Source organism: Bufo bufo, chromosome 4 (assembly GCF_905171765.1).
Source record: "Bufo bufo chromosome 4, aBufBuf1.1, whole genome shotgun sequence".
In the NCBI taxonomy this organism is placed as follows: Eukaryota; Metazoa; Chordata; class Amphibia; order Anura; family Bufonidae; genus Bufo; species Bufo bufo.
The window spans coordinates 121,369,290-121,387,945 of record NC_053392.1 but is presented as its reverse complement, the minus strand read 5'-3'; the positions used below and the strand labels follow the sequence as shown (position 1 = coordinate 121,387,945).

Genomic DNA, 18,656 nt, shown 5'->3' with positions numbered 1-18,656 from the left:
TAAAGCAAGCAATAGATTTCAAAAAGGATTAAAAGGGTCACTAACTTTTCAAAATTCGTTTGATATGTCATAGAGAGTTTACATTAGTGGTCGGAGACCCTCACAGATCTCTAGAATGAAGGGAGAGGAACGTGAGCACAGGACAAGACTAGAATTAGACTAGACAGGGGTAGGTCCTTTTCTTCTTTAATATTTATTTTTGAACTAAGTTTTAATTTAAGTGTGAACAAACAGAATATATACTGTTGTATGAGCCTCTTTCCCCTCATTTTAGAGATCGGTGGGGTCTCAATGCTCAGACCTCCTGATCTAAACTTTTGGTATTTCTATAAAATATCAAAAGTTTTTTTTTGAAAAGTCAGTGACCATTTAAACACTAGTGCACTGCCTCCTTCCAATGCTGCTTTTATAATTGACATATTTCTGAAACTAAGGGCTCATGCACACGACCGTATGGTTTTTTCAGTGTTTTGTGGGCCGTTTTTAACGGATCAGTTTTTTGTTTCAGCAGTGTTTCTGGTTCCGTTCCATTTTTCCGTATGGCATATACAGTAGTTACATAGAAAAAATTGGGCTGGGCATAACATTTCCAATAGATCGTTTCGTTTTTGCGGAACAGATACGGAAGACATACGGAGTACATTCCGTATGTGTTCTTTTTTTTGCGGACCCATTGACTTGAATAGTGCCATGGAATGGGATTTGCAGGCAATAATAGGACATGTTCTATCTTTGAACGGAACGAAAAAACTGAAACAAAATGCACACGGAGACACATTTTTTTGGGCTGACCCATTGAAATGAATGGTTCAGTATAAGTAACGCATACTGAACTAAAAAAACAGCCAGTATACTGAACGCAAAAAAAAACCACGTTCGTGTGCATGAGCCCTAAGGCTCAGTTGAAATCACAAACCCTGTTGGGTCTTTGCCAGGTGGGTACACATTGGTGCTTTTTCTTTTAAAGAGAGCCCTACATCAGAGGTTTGCGTCAGTAAATTCTCCTGACGTATGCTCACAACATGTGGTGAACCCAACCTAAGCCTGGAGGACACACTAATGAATAATACAAAAAGCTGTCAGGCAAATCTCCTGGGGAAGTGCAATGAAATCAACAAACAACATAAAGCAGCACAAGTCATTTCACAAGTGTAGGGTATGTCTTTTGTTACCTTGTAGCCTCCCCATTTCAGAGTCATCACTCTCACTTTCTCCAGATGTCGTCATCCCCACAGCACCAGCTACAGAGCTAGAGGCTGGAGGGGAGAGAAGAGATGAAGATCTTTCGCCAGTTGTTCCTGTTAAAGTTGTAAGTCATGCTATTACAATATAATTAAAAGCTGATTTAGCACGTCCTTCATGAAAAAATGAATGGAAAAGAAGCAGGAAAGAATGAGCAAAATAAGAGACAGAATATCAGAATACTCATGTGTAATGTGTGCAAGCCTCACAGTAAGGATCCATTCACACGTCCGTAGAATGGGTCGGCATCCGTTCCGCAGACCCATTCATTCTCTATGGGGCAGGAATGTATGCGGACAGCACAGTGTGCTGTCCGCATCCGCATTTCCGGACCGCGCCCCCGATTTTCCAGTCCGCGGCTCCGGAAAAAAAAAAATAGAACATGTCCTATTCTTGTCCGGACAAGAATAGGCAGTTCTATGGGGGTGCCGGCCGGGTGTATTGCGGATCCGCAATACACTATGGACGTGTGAATGGACCCTAACACGAGTGCGCCTTTTGGGTAACATCACACCCGGCACTTGTAACACTGCTGTGTCAGGTACATTCAATACACTTCAGGTCAACACACAAAGTTCACGGGCTCATGTAGCTACTGTGCAGGCAATGACAAGGCCATGCATTTCCACCATGCCTGCATCTACAGAAACGACTAACCTCTATACACTGGGAAGGTGGAATGAATGGTCCATAAACAGGACAGGCCTTTATCACCAGGATTTGTATTCTAAGGCTACTTTCACACTTGCGGCATTGTGATCCGGCGGGCAGTTCAGTCGTCGGAACTGCCCACCGGATCCGCCGATCTGCCGCTGACTGAAAGCATTTGTGATGCGGATCCTGTCTCACAAATGGATTGCAAGGACGGATCAGTCTCTCCGCTTGTCATGCGGACAGACGGATCCGTCTTGCATCTTTTTTCACATTTTTACTGGTCTGTGCATGCGCAAACCGGAAGGACGGATCCGGCATTTTGAATGCCAGATCTGGCACTAATACATTCTTATGGGGAAAAATGCCGGAACCGGTATTCAGACATGTCTTCAGTTTTTTTCACCGGAGATAAAACCTTAAGGCACCTTTCACACTTGCGTTGTCCGGATCCGGCGTGTACTCCACTTGCCGGAATTACACTCCGGATCCAGAAAAACGCAAGTGTACTGAAAGCATTTGAAGACGGAACCGTCTTCCAAATGCTTTCAGTGTTACTATGGCACCCAGGACGCTATTAAAGTCCTGGTTGCCATAGTAGGAGCGGGGAGCGGGGGAGCAGTATACTTACAGTCCGTGCGGCTCCCCGGGCGCTCCAGAATGACGTCAGAGCGCCCCATGCGCATGGATGACGTGATCCATGTGATCACGTGATCCATGCGCTTGGGGCGCCCTGACGTCACTCTGGAGCGCCAGGGGAGCCGCACGGACGGTAAGTATACTGCTCCCCCGCTCCCCGCTACACTTACCATGGCTGTCAGGACTTTAGCGTCCCGGCAGCCATGGTAACCACTCTGAAAAAGCTAAATGTCGGCTCCGGCAATGCGCCGAAACGACGTTTAGCTTAAGGCCGGATCCGGATCAATGCCTTTCAATGGGCATTAATTCCGGATCCGGCCTTGCGGCAAGTGTTCCGGATTTTTGGCCGGCGCAAAAAGCGCAGCATGCTGCGGTATTTTCTCCGGCCAAAAAACGTTCTGTTCCGGAACTGAAGACATCCTGATGCATCCTGAACGGATTTCTCTCCATTCAGAATGCATTAGGATAAAACTGATCAGGATTCTTCCGGCATAGAGCCCCGACGACGGAACTCTATGCCGGAAGACAAGAACGCAGGTGTGAAAGAGCCCGCAGTTGGGTGTGAGAATGCCCACTGCAGTTTTCTTTTTTCTCCACACATTCCAAGTGCCATAACTTTAAAAATTTTCTGGGGCTTATTTTTTTGGCAGGATAAGCTGTATTTTTTAACAATACCATTTAATTTACCACAGTTTATATTGAAAAACAAGAACACTTTCCGTGTGGGTGAAGTTGAGGGAAAACCCGCAATTCCCCCATGTTTAGATTTTTTGTTTAGTGTTTACTGTGCACCAAGAATGACATGACACCCGTAAACATTATTCTGCAGGTCAGTACGATTACGGCGATACCAAATTTATATAGTTTGTTATGTTTTACTAAGTAAAAAAAAATTCTTTGCATCTCCATATTATGACAGACATAAGGTTTTTTTTGTCGACTAGAGTTTTTTTTTTTGCAGGGTGAGCTGTAGTTTTCTTGGTACAATATGACTTAGATCACTTTTAATTCCATTTTTTTTTTTTTTGGGTGGGGGTGGGCGTGACCAAAAAACAGCAAATTAGCAGCTAATTTTTTTTTTTTGTTTTTTTTGTTATGGTATTCACTTTGCACAATAAATATTTTTATATTTCAATAGTTTGGACATTTTCAGATGCGGCTTTACCCATTTATTTTTTTGTGTGTAAAATTGGGAAAGGGGTGATTTTGTAAAACTTTCATAATTTTTTAAAACTTCCCCCCCCCCCCCACTTATTTAATTTACTTTTTAGCATACTAATGCAGTCTAAGACATTTTGAGGCTGTGCCTCTGGCCAGGTTTTACAGGCAACTCAGTGTGACAGGTCTGGGAGCCTTCATAAGGCCCAAGGCAGTTGTAGCAACCAATCAGATCCCTGCAATTTTGCAGCAGGGCTCCAAATCGGAGGAAAGAGGGAGCCTCATCTGAGGGGTTAAATGACCCAGATCGGAGACATCTCCATTCTCGGTCTATGCCGGAAGGTGTCCGCTGTATTATACAGCAGGCACCCGTAACCTATAGAGCGAGCTCAGCTCATAAGTCTGCTCCATACAACCCCTCAACGGAAATTAAAGCAAAAACATAAATAAATAAAACATTCTAAACTGCATAGAGGATATTTGAAAACAGAAACAGATTCCAAATTAATTTGTTCTGACCGGACAACAATACCCCATACCTGTCTTCTGACACTGAACTTTAACCCATATGCTCCAAAGATGGTTATAAGACAGGTCATCCTTCGTCATCACATTCACTCGGGTGAGATACAGTGACCCCACTGACGAGGGTCTCATCAGTATCTCTAGTGAGTGGAGACGAGCAAGGACAACCTGAGCAAAGTGAGGCACAGCTCGAGTGATGATGGCAGGAGATCAGTGTCAGAAGATGGTCGGCCCAGCAAAAGTCGAGTCAAATACTACTGTCAATTGGACAGAGGAAACCAGAGCCTACTCTCGCTGTCTAACCTGTTGTATCTGAGGGATTAAATGACCAGGATGGGCGTCACCTCCGATGCTGGTCATTGTGGCCGGCTGTATCACACAGCTGGCACTTAACGCGTATGGAGCAAGCTCAGCTTGCGAGTCAGCTCCATACAGTTACATCATGGTGCGTGTAACAGTTAAAATTAGAGTATAAAAAATTCATGTAAACATAATATAAGATATTACCTGCTGCTCCCTGGGCAGTATCATCTGTGCGTGCAGCCGAAGAATTGGCCCCTTCCTGATTATCAGGATCTGCCATCTTCTCCTGTCGGCGAGCTTCAGCTGCTGCTCGCTTGCCCAGGCCAGAGCCTCGCCGACTGACAGAAAGAAAGGAAGTCTATATTAAAAGGGGCTGTGGCAAGTTTATACGTTATCCCCCCATCTACAGCAAAAGGGATAACTAGCTGATCTCTGGCGGTCCGACCACTGAAACCCCCACCCATTTTAATGTAATTGAAAAAAAAATTATTTTTATCGCGCCCACCGCACCATCGAAAAATAGCACCATTAACTACTGTAAAATACATTTATTCGTGCACACAAACATGCACATAAGGTATCCACTAGACCGCAATAACTATCAGATTATTTGGTGTGAACAGTAAAAAAAATAAACCGAAAATTACACCAAAAATAGCTTTCTTCTACATTTTTTCAATTATATAACACCATAACTATATCTTCGAACAATGCCTAAAAATAACAAATGTTTTTGGTCATTAAAAGCCATGTTAATCCTCATGTACACAAAATCGACAATTAATACAAATTTTGTTAAAAAGGTATGTTGTAAAGCTTATCTGCTCATTGTTTTTACAATGACCTTTACACAGGTCACAGAGCTGCCTAGAAAACGCTCTCATTGAGGTCAATGAGGTTTCCTCCTGACCATTGTGTCTATGGGCCATGGGGCTGCTGTAAAGCATCTCTCTAAATGCTGTTAACAGCTCAGGCTAGATGGCCGTCCCAATAATCATGTTCAAGAGACAGACAAAAAAATTTTTTTCATAATATATATATATATATATATATATATATATATATATATATATGCGACACATTCCCTTTAAGAAATAAATCAGATTTTTGTACTTACCGTAAAATCCCTTTCTCGTTCAAAGCATTGGGGGACACAGAACCATGGGTATATGCCCAGCTGACACTAGGGCTCCGCCCAGGTGGGTTATACCCTCTCCACAGCCACTAGGCTAATCAGTTTGTTCCAAAAGCAGTAGGGGGGGAGAAACAAAAGCAAAGAACCAACATGTCCTGGACCGGGAAAGGGTCGAGAACGGCAGCCCAATCACAAACAGGGTGGGATCTGTGTCCCCCAATGCATTGAACGAGAAAGGGATTTTACAGCAAGTACAAAAATCCGATTTTCTTGTTAATGGCATTGGGGGACACAGAACCATGGGACGTCCCAAAGCAGTCCCACAGGGTGGGAAGATAACAGTCATGCCAACAGTTGGGTGCCCAGGTGCAAGAGAACCAAGTGACCCAACAGAACCAGTAAAGGCTATAGCATGAAATGGTAGAAAGGAAAACCCAGGAAATGGGCAGAGAGGACCAGGAAAAGTCCCAAGAAATAAAAACGTGAGAGACCTCCAAGATCCAAAGGACAAGTACCTGGGAGAAAATGCTAGAAGCCAGCAAAGAGCAAGGGGGAATACCCAGCTCCACTCAAGGCTGGGAAAAAGGAAAAATCTAGAGGATAGGGAACAGGGCAAGATGTCTTGCGCAAGGACAGAGGGGTGCACACTGGAGAGCCAGAGGAAGGGACTGGAAGAACCCGGGCTCCCCATTAATGAAACAGGAGCGCAGCACCACCGGAAGGAGTCTCCTGGAAGGGACCTAGCCAAACTGCATAGAGAAGGATGCCCCAGGAGGAGGTTCTATAAGAGGACAAGCAAAATAAGATGGTTGCAGGTAGCTAGCGAGAGAACCTGGACAGGGGAAAAAATGCCTGGGAAAAGGACAGGAGTCCTGAGCCAAGGAAGGAGCCTCCTGGATAGAAGGCTAAAGGAAGACCCTGAGGAACGCCCAGTGGCAAAAGGAAGGCAACTCTGTAAAACCCAGAAGCAAGGTGACCCAACCAAGAAGAGGACCTGGAAAGGAAGACCACTCTGAATGGTCTCAGGGCAAAGACATGCCCAGCCATGGCTGTTTAAATACCATGTGAGGTCCCAGGAGCAGATGTCAGGGTTGAGAGGAAACAGGGAGGCACTGGAGGGAGAGGGAATAGCAACAGTCGCCATGGGAATAGAGAAGTCTTCTTCCACTACAAGACAGGTGCAAGAAGAGAAACTATGAAAAGGAGGAGGTGGGACCCCATCCCGCCCAGGAATGCATCCACCTCCTTGTGGAGAAGGGAGTACTTGTCAATGGCTAAGTACTGCAGTAGCAGCTTGTGCTCACACCGCGGCGTATCCCTGTTGTATAAAGCAGCCAGTGATGATCCACCAGAACCGGAGCCTGTAACTCTGTGAAAACAAAGCAGAAAGATAGCAACAACAGTGCGATTACCAAGTGTGGTTTGCCTGGTGCATATCAGGGTCCTAGGAACCTTGTTAGATGTTGCATTAAGTAAAAACCATGCCTACTATAGGCGAAATGGAAAGGCTTAGTGCACTCAAATAGTTGTGACAGTATACAGTACAGTATATACACCACTAAATGAGGGGGGGGGGGGGGGGGGGGGTCTAGCACATAACCGAATACACCACTAAAAGAAGGGACTAATGAGAGGGCCTGGGGCAGGAATACCGAACAGGCTGTCAAACATGGAATTCCCATAATGCGAAGAAACAAGGCAGAACAGATACATTACTCCACAATGGATTAATCACAATGCAGGATGCCTGTGGTCTAGTAGGGCTGAAATTGAATAGGCCTGCCATACCAGATCTAACAATGGCACAACTACTCCGCCCAAGAAAGTGGGGACTAATGCTTACCAGGTACACACCGCAACCGGAATGGTTTGTCAGATACAGCACCCGGAGATGTACGAGTACACTACTGGAGGGGGCGGCAATGGGTTTCCAGATGCATACTGGAACCAGGAATGAGTGATGAAAACCGCAACTAGTGATGGTACAATCACGCGCATGAAGAGGGGCAACCTGTTGCCCAGCACACAGTAAAACCAGGAAAAGCATTGCAAGAGCCGTATAGGCCACAGTTTGCACGAACAGGACACAGGATTTGGAGATGGTACGAAAACTCCACCTGATGAGGGAGAAATCCGGTTACGTATTGCACACTAGGACCAGGATGGTATCTTGGCTACAGCAACTGGAGATGGTAAAGGTACTCCACCTGATAAGGGAGTAATATGGATGCCTGAAACACTCTAGGACCAGGAATGTGCGTTGAATGTAGCCCCATGTGCGTTGAAGGTCTGCCGGATACATCATTTGGAAGTGGTATGAAAACCTCCCCATGAGAAGGAGAAGGCGTACGTACCTGGGGCACCACCTAGGTGTGCCGGCATGCTAATGGCCTGGCGAGGGCACCACCACACACTGGAGAGTCAGCAAACTGGCTTACCTTTGTGGATGGGAAGTACCTTTGCGACCAGAGGAGTCCCATCTGAGAATGCACTAAAGGGGGTTCCAACGAAGGACAGGAGAGGTCCATCAGTGGACATTTGTCTTTGATCACCCAGAGAGCTTCTGTATGGTGAAAGACAGCCTGGTGCTCTGCTTAGAGTCAGAAATCGGTGCAGAGGAGTCCCCCTGATGAGGCAAAAGTAACCGGAGGCGATTCCCTCAGTTCTAGTAACCGGAGGCGATTCCCTCAGTTCTAGTCCTGTCCTGTATAAACTGCCCTGGAAACCAGGATGTAGAGGATGAGCGGGACTTATGAGGGGGGACCCTAGGCCGTACCCTCAAAAGGTAGTGCATGGCCACAGACAGGACCGTGCTCTGCTCAGATCTGGAATCTGAGTCAGGGGTGTCCCTCGAGGTGGCAGAAGCGCAATAGGAGAGGAGTCATCGTCAGCCTCAGACTTGTCTTGGGGGCGACCCGAGGACAGAGGGGGAGAGGGACCTAGGTGAAACAACCTGAGGTCGCTTGCGGGACCTGTTGCTGAAACCCTCCCCGGAAGGTGAGCGTGCCCCTTCAGTGGAGGAGTCCCTGGGAGGGGCAGAGGCAGCTATAATTTGGGCAGGCAAATGGCACAAAAACTCCACCATGGAGTGGGCAGTCGAGCAAGGTTCCCTATGGCCTGGGTGAGGGAAGAGGTCCATTCAGGGTGGACCAACGCAGGAAGGGGCAGGACTACCTGAGAGGGTCTGGGTGCAAGGGACTGCACACAAATAGGCTCAGGATGACTGCATGGCTGTTAACGCAGAGGGAACACCTAAGTGCATGGCGACCCTTGGGGGGGGAAGGGCTGCAGCAACCACACAAGGAGCAAGAGACCTGTGGGAGAGATGCCCACGAATTTCAGAAGTGCAGGAAAGATGGAGGCCCCAGAAGCTGAGGAGAATCCAAACTCCGCCCATGGAGCAGAGTCTGCATTGAAGGAGATGGGAGGGCGGCAAGGAGACCCCTCCCAAGAGCCCTAGTAGTGGGGAGGAGCAGAGAAAAAAAAACACAAACAAAAAAAACAGCCGGAGAGAGCGGGAAAAAGATGCGGCCTAGTGGGGAGAAAAGGGGCCTCGAGTTTTGGGGTGGCCAGAAAAGAGGCTCTGCTGGCAGGTAATGGCCGTGGGAAAACCAGGGGGCCTCCGGAGGAAAGAAAACCAGATGGGTAGCCTCCTGGGGGGAAGTGACTTACGAGGAGGGGAGAAACGGGGCAAAAGGAGCACCAGGGGCCTGGGGACAGGCTAGGGAAAATTACGGCCTAGTCCCAGCAAAAGCTGGGGACTAAATTAGGTGGAGTGGCCAGAAAGGGGTGTCGGTGGCTAGGCAAGGGATAGGGAGCCCAGATGGGGAAAGAAACGACCCCCCACTGAGAATAAATGCAGACACCCGGATGGGGTGGGAGGAAGGTACAGAGGAACCTGGTTACAAGAACCCCCAGGATAGATAGGAAAGGAGGGGGAAAAAAAAAAGGTGCCTAACCTATTGGGAAGGGCAGGGACACCAGGGGGATAATACTCACCGTCCGGGGTCTTCGGGCGCCGCAGGGTTCCCCCCCCCCCCCTTCGGCAAACTCGCACTTACGTGGGATTGCTGGCATGCCACTGCAGTAATGGGTGACCGGTTAGGTACCGAAGTACGCGCCCGCAGGGGGTGCTATTAAAAGGTTAATACCCAAGATGAAGACCCTCCTGCAGCAGGAAGAGGCCCACAGAAGAAAATAAAAACGGAAACAAAATAAAAAGCAACAAGACCTGCAAAAGAAAGAGCAAGTCAGGCTTGCCTCAAACTAAACTTGATTAGCCTAGTGGCTGTGGAGAGGGTACAACCCACCTGGGCGGAGACAACACTTTTCTTTTTGTAGTGTCAGCCTCCTAGTGGCAGCTGGGCATATACCCATGGTGCTGCGTCCCCCAATGCCATCAAGAACAAGAAATTTGGGTTTTACAACTTTCCATTTTAAATCACTGACACCTATAGCCTCATCTCAGTCGTACATACCTGGTGCTAGCACAGGAGCCCGTGGTCTTTTGTCTTGTGCTCCGCCGCAGGCTGGGGAGCTCAGCAGGCGGCGACTCACTGCGCTTCTTAGTGGATTTTCTCAAGTCTGAAATGGGGAAAAAAATTATATATATTATTAGAGTACCAAAAACTGTTCCAGTCGTCACCTCGATAAACACATAACCAACAAAGAAAGAGAAAATAGTTGCCCACATTTATTAAAATTATATCCTAGAATGGGGCATACAGAACATACAGACCACTATAAAGCCGACCCTCACATTTACTTTATACCTTGTTATTGCAAAAAGTAAAAACTAAAGTTAGCCCCAAAAGATGAAAATTTTTATAGAAGGTTTTTAGGGTCATTTTGTGAGATAAAAAACAAAACAAAAAAAACGCAGCTCTGGATTTTAGCTGAAGGTCTGTGGGGCAATAGGGAAACACAAGCGTTTTGGTTAATTAGGTGGATTTTTTTTAAATGCGGCATGCTGTAGCTCTTGAAGTTTTTTCAGGCTTTGACATCCCCTTCTCTATAGGGGAAAACCGCCATGATGAAAACACTAGTGGTAAGACACACTGGGGCATTTACGAAGCTATGTACTCCACTACTTTGAAGTTAAAAAGTCTCAAATTATGGCACACTGCATATTTGCACCATAATTTTCAACTTTTTGCCAAATTCCTGAACTGCCAGAAAAGGGGCATGGCCTAGTGGGAGGGCAGGGCCTACTACAGTTCAACAATTTTATTGTAACTTGCGCCAGAAACTGGCATGAATTATTGCTCAAGTCTATGCCAGCCCCAGGCTGTTGTAGATTCAAGTTTCTGGTGCATGGAGTGCCAACTAATTTATTACACGGCATCTGCCTCCAGCGCACAGGCATCAAGAAGTCTAGACGTATGGGAACTCTAGTCTTTACAATTCTCCTCCAATGTGCAAAAGAAAAAAACACCTGAAAAGCTGCCACAGAAAGTGCAGCAAAGATGATATGGTCTTACCGTGGGGTTTTTACATCCTATAAAAAACACAAGTGCAAAGTCATTGTATTGCTTTTACTTAGAGAAAATGGACACATTTGTATTTAGCTGTTGCAACAAGTTATTCAAAAGCCATTTTTGCTATATTTACTGTTACTTTAAAATCAAAAAATGTTGGTAAAGCATGAATACTGCAGATGGTTAATTGGATCCAAAAAATTCTCTTATGACAACACTTCCTGCCTTTGCCCTAAAGTTTAGACATGACATGAGTGTACTGACGTAAGTGACTAAATACACTCACTTTAAAGGAATTCTGTCACCTTGTTTTCGGTTATAGAGATGCGAACATGCATGGCTAGATCGCCGCTAGCATGTCCGCAATATACCGGTCCTATAGGGCTGTGTGCTTTTATTTTGTTTACAAAATTATTTTTGATATGTAAATGACCCTGCTAAGGGGCTGTACTAACCTTCTTGGTGCCCAGCCACGCCCCCCTGTGAATGAGCCCAGCACCGCCTGTGTCTCTCGAATCTCCTCCTTTCGTCACAGTTAGATTGCCGAAATCTCGCGATGCGAGAGCTCCCGCATGCGCAGTTCCCTCCCTGAGGCTGATGCCAGCACAGGGAAGGAACACTATACCGGCACTGCGAATGCGCGAGCTCGCGCATGGCCAGGTTACGGCAATCTGTGACAAAAGGAGGAGATTCGGAGGACGCAGGCGGTGCTGGGCTCCTTCACAGGGGGGCGTGGCTGGGCACCAAGAAGGTTAGTACAGCCCCTTGGGCTCCTTACAAAGCACTTTTACATATCTTTAAAATCATTTTTTAAACAAAATAAAAGCACACAGCCCTATAGGACCGGTATATTGCGGACATGCTAGTGGCGATCTAGCCATGCATGTCCGCAGCTCTATAGAAACATAGAATGTGTCGGCAGATAAGAACCATTTGGCCCATCTAGTCTGCCCAATATACTAAATACGATGGATAGCCCCTGGCCCTATCTTATATGAAGGATGGCCTTATGCCTATCCCATGCATGCTTAAACTCCTTCACTGTATTTGCAGCTACCACTTCTGCAGGAAGGCTATTCCATGCATCCACTACTCTCTCAGTAAAGTAATACTTCCTGATATTACTTTTAAACCTTTGCCCCTCTAAATTTAAAACTATGTCCTCTTGTGGTAGTTTTTCTTCTTTTAAATATTCTTTCCTCTTTTACCTTGTTGATTCCCTTTATGTATTTAAAAGTTTCTATAACCGAAAACGAGGTGACAGAATCCCTTTAAAGTACCAGTCTACTTTCACATTGCGTTTTGGCTTTCAGTTTGTGAGATCCGTCATGGGCTCTAACAAGCGGTCCAAAATGGATCAGTTTGGCCCTAATACATTCTGAATGGAAAAGGATCCGCTCAGAATGCATCAGTTCAGTCTCCATTCCGCTTTGGAGACGGGCACCAAACGGATCCGTCCTGGCACACAATGTAAGGCCTCATGCACACGACCGTATTTTTTTGCGGTCCGCAAAACGGGGTTCCGTTTTTCCGTGATCCGTGACCGTTTTTTCGTCCGTGGGTCTTCCTTGATTTTTGGAGGATCCAGGGACATGAAAAAAAAAGTCGTTTGGTGTCCGCCTGGCCGTGCGGAGCCAAACTGATCCGTCCTGAATTACAATGCAAGTCAATGGGGACGGATCCGTTTGACGTTGACACAACATGGTGCAATTTCAAACGGATCCGTCCCCCATTGACTTTCAATGTAAAGTCAGGAGTTAATATACCATCGGATCGGAGTTTTCTCCAATCCGATGGTATATTTTAACTTGAAGCGTCCCCATCACCATGGGAACGCCTCTATATTAGAATATACCGTCGGATTTGAGTTACATCGTGAAACTCAAATCCGACAGTATATTCTAACACAGAGGCGTTCCCATGGTGATGGGGACGCTTCAGTTTAGAATATACTAAAAGAACTGTGTACATGACTGCCCCCTGCTGCCTGGCAGGTGCTGCCAGGCAGCAGGGGGCAGCCCCCCCCCCCCCCCTGTAGTTAACACATTGGTGGCCAGTGGGGCCCCCCCCCCCCCCCTGTAGTTAACACATTGGTGGCCAGTGCGGCCGGCCCCCCCCTCCCCTGTAGTTAACTCATTGGTGGCCAGTGGGCCCCCCCCTCCCCTGTAGTTAACACATTGGTGGCCAGTGCGGCCCCCCCCCCCCCCTCCCCTGTAGTTAACACATTGGTGGCCATTGCGGCCACCCCTCCCCTGTAGTTAACTCATTGGTGGCCAGTGGGCCCCCCCCTCCCCTGTAGTTAACACATTGGTGGCCAGTGCGGCCCCCCCCCCCCTCCCCTGTAGTTAACACATTGGTGGCCATTGCGGCCACCCCTCCCCTGTAGTTAACTCATTGGTGGCCAGTGGGCCCCCCCACCCCTGTAGTTAACACATTGGTGGCCAGTGGGCCCCCCCCCTCCCCTGTAGTTAACACATTGGTGGCCAGTGCGGCCGCCCCCCCCCCCCTCCCCTGTAGTTAACACATTGGTGGCCATTGCGGCCGCCCCTCCCCTGTAGTTAACTCATTGGTGGCCAGTGGGCCCCCCCACCCCCCCCCCCCACCCCTGTAGTTAACACATTGGTGGCCAGTGTGGCCGGCCCCTCCCCTCCCTCCCCTGTAGTTAACTCATTGGTGGCCAGTGGGCCCCCCCCTCCCCTGTAGTTAACTCATTGGTGGCCAGTGGGCCCCCCCCCCTGTAGTTAACACATTGGTGGCCAGTGGCCCCCCCCCTGTAGTTAACACATTGGTGGCCAGTGCGGCCGGCCCCCCCCTCCCCTGTAGTTAACTCATTGGTGGCCAGTGGGCCCCCCCCCCTCTCCTGTAGTTAACTCATTGGTGGACAGGTCATGTCACTTACCAGTAGGAGGAGCTCCCGGCCGGACCTGTCACTTACCAGTAGGAGGAGCTCCCGGCCGGACCTGTCACTTACCAGTAGGAGGAGCTCCCGACCGGACGCAGACCATCGCAGCTCGCAGGTAAGTATAATGGTTCTACAAATTGCTAAGTAACCATGGCAACCGGGACTGCAGTAGCGTCCTGGTTACCGATCGGAGCCCCAGCGATTAAACTGGGACTCCGATCGGTACACTCCGCTGCCACCAATGATAGGGGGGAGATTTTAATTAGTAGGGGGAGGGAGGGGAGAAGGCCCACTGGCCACCAATGAGTTAACTACAGGGGAGGGGGGGGAAGGGCCGCACTGGCCACCAATGAGTTAACTACAGGGGAGGGAGGGGGGGCCGGCCGCACTGGCCACCAATGTGTTAACTACAGGGGAGGGGGGGAAGGGCCGCACTGGCCACCAATGAGTTAACTACAGGGGAGGGAGGGGGGGCCGGCCGCACTGGCCACCAATGTGTTAACTACAGGGGGGGGGGGCTGCCCCCTGCTGCCTGGCAGCACCTTCCAGGCAGCAGGGGGTAGTCATGTACACAGTTCTGTTAGTATATTCTAACCTGAAGCGTCCCCATCACCATGGGAACGCCTCTGTGTTAGAATATACTGTCGGTTCTGAGTTTTCACGAAGTGAAAACTCAGCTTTGAAAAAGCTTTTCCAGACGGATCTTCGGATCCGTCTGTATAAAAACTAACCTACGGCCACGGATCACGGACACGGATGCCAATCTTGTGTGCATCCGTGTTCTTTCACGGACCCATTGACTTGAATGGGTCCGTGAACCGTTGGCCGTGAAAAAAATAGGACAGGTCATATTTTTTTCACGGCCAGGAAACACGGATGCAAAACGGTGCATTTACTGATTTTTCCACGGACCCATTGAAAGTCAATGGGTCCGCGAAAAAAAACGGAACACGGCACACCGGCCACGGGTGCACACAACGGTCGTGTGCATGTGGCCTAAGTCAATGGGAACGGATCAGTTTTCACTGACACAATAGAAAACGGATCCGTCTTGGCTATGTTACAGATAATACAAACGGCTCCACACAAAATGCAAGTGTGAAAGTAGCCTTATAAAAGAACATATTTTTCGTAAAAGAAAAGAAAAATTCTAGGTGTTGAATTACTGATGTAGCAGAGTAAGAGTACTTTCACACTTGCGTTTAAGTTTTCCGTTATTGAGTTCCATCCTAGGGGCTCAATACCGGAAAAATGTTTCATTTTTATCGTAATGCATTCTGAATGGAGAGCAATCCGTTCAGTATGCATCAGGATGTCTTCAGTCACTGTACGTTGCATGCTGCGGTATTTTCTCCAGCCAAAAATCAGGAACACTTGCCGGAATGCCGGATTCGGCATTAATTTCCATTGAAATATATTAATGCCAGATACGGTACCAAGTGTTCTGGAAAACTGATCCGTTTTTCCAGGTGACACCGAAGAGATGGATCCAGTATTTTAATGCATTTGTCAGACAGATCTGCGTACGGATCTGGAAACAAATGCTATCCGTTTGCATACGGATTTCCGGATCCAGCAGGCAGTGACTGCAACGGAACTGCCTGCCGGATCCTCTAACGCAAGTGTGAAAGTAGCCTTAACAGTCATACTTGAGTTGTCACATCTAGTTAACGCGTTAGGACTGTGACTTAACTCTGCTACATCCATATATGAATGTCATTTTGGATTCACAAGAAGTCTCCATGAAAACAATGAACCTGACAAGTCTCAGGAGGAGACACGGCATCAGAAATGTCTCAATAACATGAACCTGGATCTTCAAATCAAATTTCAGCACAGAACAACAATTCTAACAAACACCAAAGGACCTTTCATAGCTTTTGCTCAGCAGGTATCAAATATAGAGCCACAAATAAAAATCCTCCAAATCTCCTTGCTCAGTTATCTGGGTGTAACCAATGTGTAGTTCTCAACTTCTATATATGTTTCATTATATGTTCAGTGCCAGACTGGCCCACCAGAGGATCCTATCAGGTTCTGATACTATAGTAGAAACAAAAGGTCCAGGAGGAGAAAAAAAAACAAAAAAAAAAAACCATTTGCTTTCAGAGTCAATAACTTTCCACTAGGGTCCATTTTTAGAATCAAAATCGGTTTTTGATATGGGGTTTGGGCCCCGAGAACAACTTCTAGTGGGCCCAATGAACTCCAGTTAGACCCACTACATATTAGATTTGAACATGTAGTCATATTTTTAGAAACCAGGGGGAACAATTAGTGCACCCTATAATTCAGGAACCTGATGATGGGAACAATAACTTGAAGTCACGCTTTGTGTAGGAGTTTATCAGTCTCTCGCATAGTTGTATAGAAATCTTGGCCACCACTCCTTAAATGCCTCAGTTGACTGATGTTTGAGGGCACTGCTCTCTTCTGATTCCACCACAGTATCTCAATGAGGTTGAGATCTGGACTCTGACTTAGTTATTCCAAAAAATTCATTTTTTAAATTTAGCCATTTAGATCGATTGGCTGCTGTGCTCGAAACTATTGTCCTCTGTCATCAGTTTCTGCGTGTACATTTAGCATGCTTAAAATTAATAAAAGGGTTACTCCCATCTCTTAATGGGGTTTTACTAGGATCTGCCACCTCTTTCCATTCTGAGTTCATTCTCAGGATTTTTAAACCCTTTTCTTTGACTCCTGGACAAATAGCCCTATATGTGTGACTCAAGAATATTTAATCAATGAGTCTAAGGCCTCTTGCACAAAACCGTATGTATTTTGCGGTCCGCAAAAAAAAAAAAAAAAAAGGATGACATCAGTGTGCATTCCGTATTTTGCGGAACGGAACAGCTGGCCCCTAATAGAACAGTCCTATCCTTGTCCGCAATGCTATTTTTTTTGTGGAACAGAAATACGGACATACGGAAACGAAATGCACACGGAGTACCTTCCATTTTTTTTATGTTCTGCATATGGTCCGCAAAAAAACCGGAACGGACACGAAAAGTAAATACATTCGTGTGCATGAGGCCTTAGAACCAGCTGCCAAAAATGCATGTCTCATCGCAATTACCAGATTTTTATGATGAATTTTTAGGCAGCATGGTTCGGTTAGGTGAAGCAGCTAGTTTCAACAAGCTTCCTCTGCCCGAGCAGCGTGACAGAAACCGCATCGCAAATTCCTGAGAGTTTCCTGGTGCATCGTTCTCAGCCATGCAGCACAAACTGGTATGTCCACAGGCTTAAGGCTGATTCACATGGCCGCGTTTCCAACCTGCCAATATAAGATATGCTATGGAGCTATAAATCCCAACTTTAAAAAACATCCTACAAGCTGCAGACTATACAGGGGGGACGAGAATTCTCAAGATCATCGCCAACGCGTGTTCATAGGAACATTCGTTAGAGATTACCTGGCGGTGAAAAAGTGCCGCTGATTACCTGATAAATGAGCTAAAAGCTTGTTCATCGTAAATCGCATCATTCATGCGGACACAAAAATTGCTGTTTGCCAGCAGCAGATCATGTGGTGTAAATAGCATCTGCTGCTGGCAAACAAGTCAGTATGGGGACAAGCAATGGCATTACCGATCGCTCCTCCTCATACTGTGGAGGAGATCTCGGCTTCTTGACTGTATACACCTGCTGTATTGTCCCATGTAAAGGAAACTTGAGGCTTTATTCACACATCAGTGTTTGGTCAGTGATTTCCATCAGTGATTGGGAGCCAAAACCAGGTGCGGGTCAAAAACTCAGAACAGGAGCAGATCTTTCCATTAGCACTCCAGTTTTTGGCTCCCAATCACTGATGGAAATCAGTGACCAAACACCGACTGTGTGAATAAAGCCTAAAGGAGGGTTTAGATCAGGCATCCTCAAACTGCGGCCCTCCAGCTGTTGTAAAACTACAACTCCCACAATACCCTGCTGTAGGCTGTTCGAGCATGCTGGGAGTTGTAGTTTTGCAACAGCTGGAGGGCCGCAGTTTGAGGATGCCTGGTTTAGATGCTCGGATGTCACAGCTGATTGCTCGTTCAGTGAAGGAGGCCTCTGTATTTACATGCAGCGATCACCTCCACAGTATAGTGACGAGGGATCGCTATTGCTCGTCCTCATACAGCTGCATTGTTTCTGGGCTGCAGATTGATGTTTAGATGGCACAACCTGCTACCCAGAAACGAGAAATGATTTGCCTGCACGAACGACAGGATCACCTGATGAACGAGCATTTTGCTTGTTCGTCGGGTGATTAACGGCACATTTAGTTGGGCAGATTGTAGGGAACGAGTGTTCGCAGCAATGTTCGTTCCCGATAATCTACCCAACAATCGGGCCATGTAAATCCACCTCAAGTGCTGAACTAATGAGCTAATCATAAGCGCATAACATCATAACCCATGTGCACGTGGCATTAATCACCAAGGAATGTGTGGACCACTCCCCAGTCAAAATACTGGCTAGACTAGACTAACACCTATAAAAAGAATTTATTAGAAGTAAATATACCAATTATATTTCAAATGAAACCAACTCTTACTGAATATCAGCTAATCCACAAAGTGAAGTGACATTCAACCTAATGTATAAAAATAGGACCTTCTTACTCACAGCAACCAAA

General features: G+C 47.0%; 1 protein-coding gene across 12 annotated transcripts in view; it reads right to left on the bottom strand.

Annotated features, from left to right (window-relative positions):
* The window catches only part of TRIP12 (thyroid hormone receptor interactor 12), a 193,435-nt gene that overhangs the window by 87,066 nt on the left and 87,713 nt on the right, over nucleotides 1-18,656 (bottom strand). For 8 of the 12 annotated variants that reach the window (XR_005778204.1, XM_040427793.1, XM_040427791.1 and 5 more), the window contains 3 exons: nucleotides 10,132-10,237; nucleotides 4,723-4,856; nucleotides 1,173-1,298 (listed from right to left, as the gene is read on the bottom strand). Coding sequence is in view for 11 of the 12 variants with exons in the window: in XM_040427793.1 (XP_040283727.1) it covers nucleotides 1,173-1,298; nucleotides 4,723-4,856; nucleotides 10,132-10,237 (366 nt within the window). In the remaining variant the exon portion in view is untranslated. The remainder of the gene's footprint in view (nucleotides 1-1,172; nucleotides 1,299-4,722; nucleotides 4,857-10,131; nucleotides 10,238-18,656) is intronic. The other 4 variants (XM_040427795.1, XM_040427798.1, XM_040427800.1 and 1 more) reach the window with 1 other exon arrangement.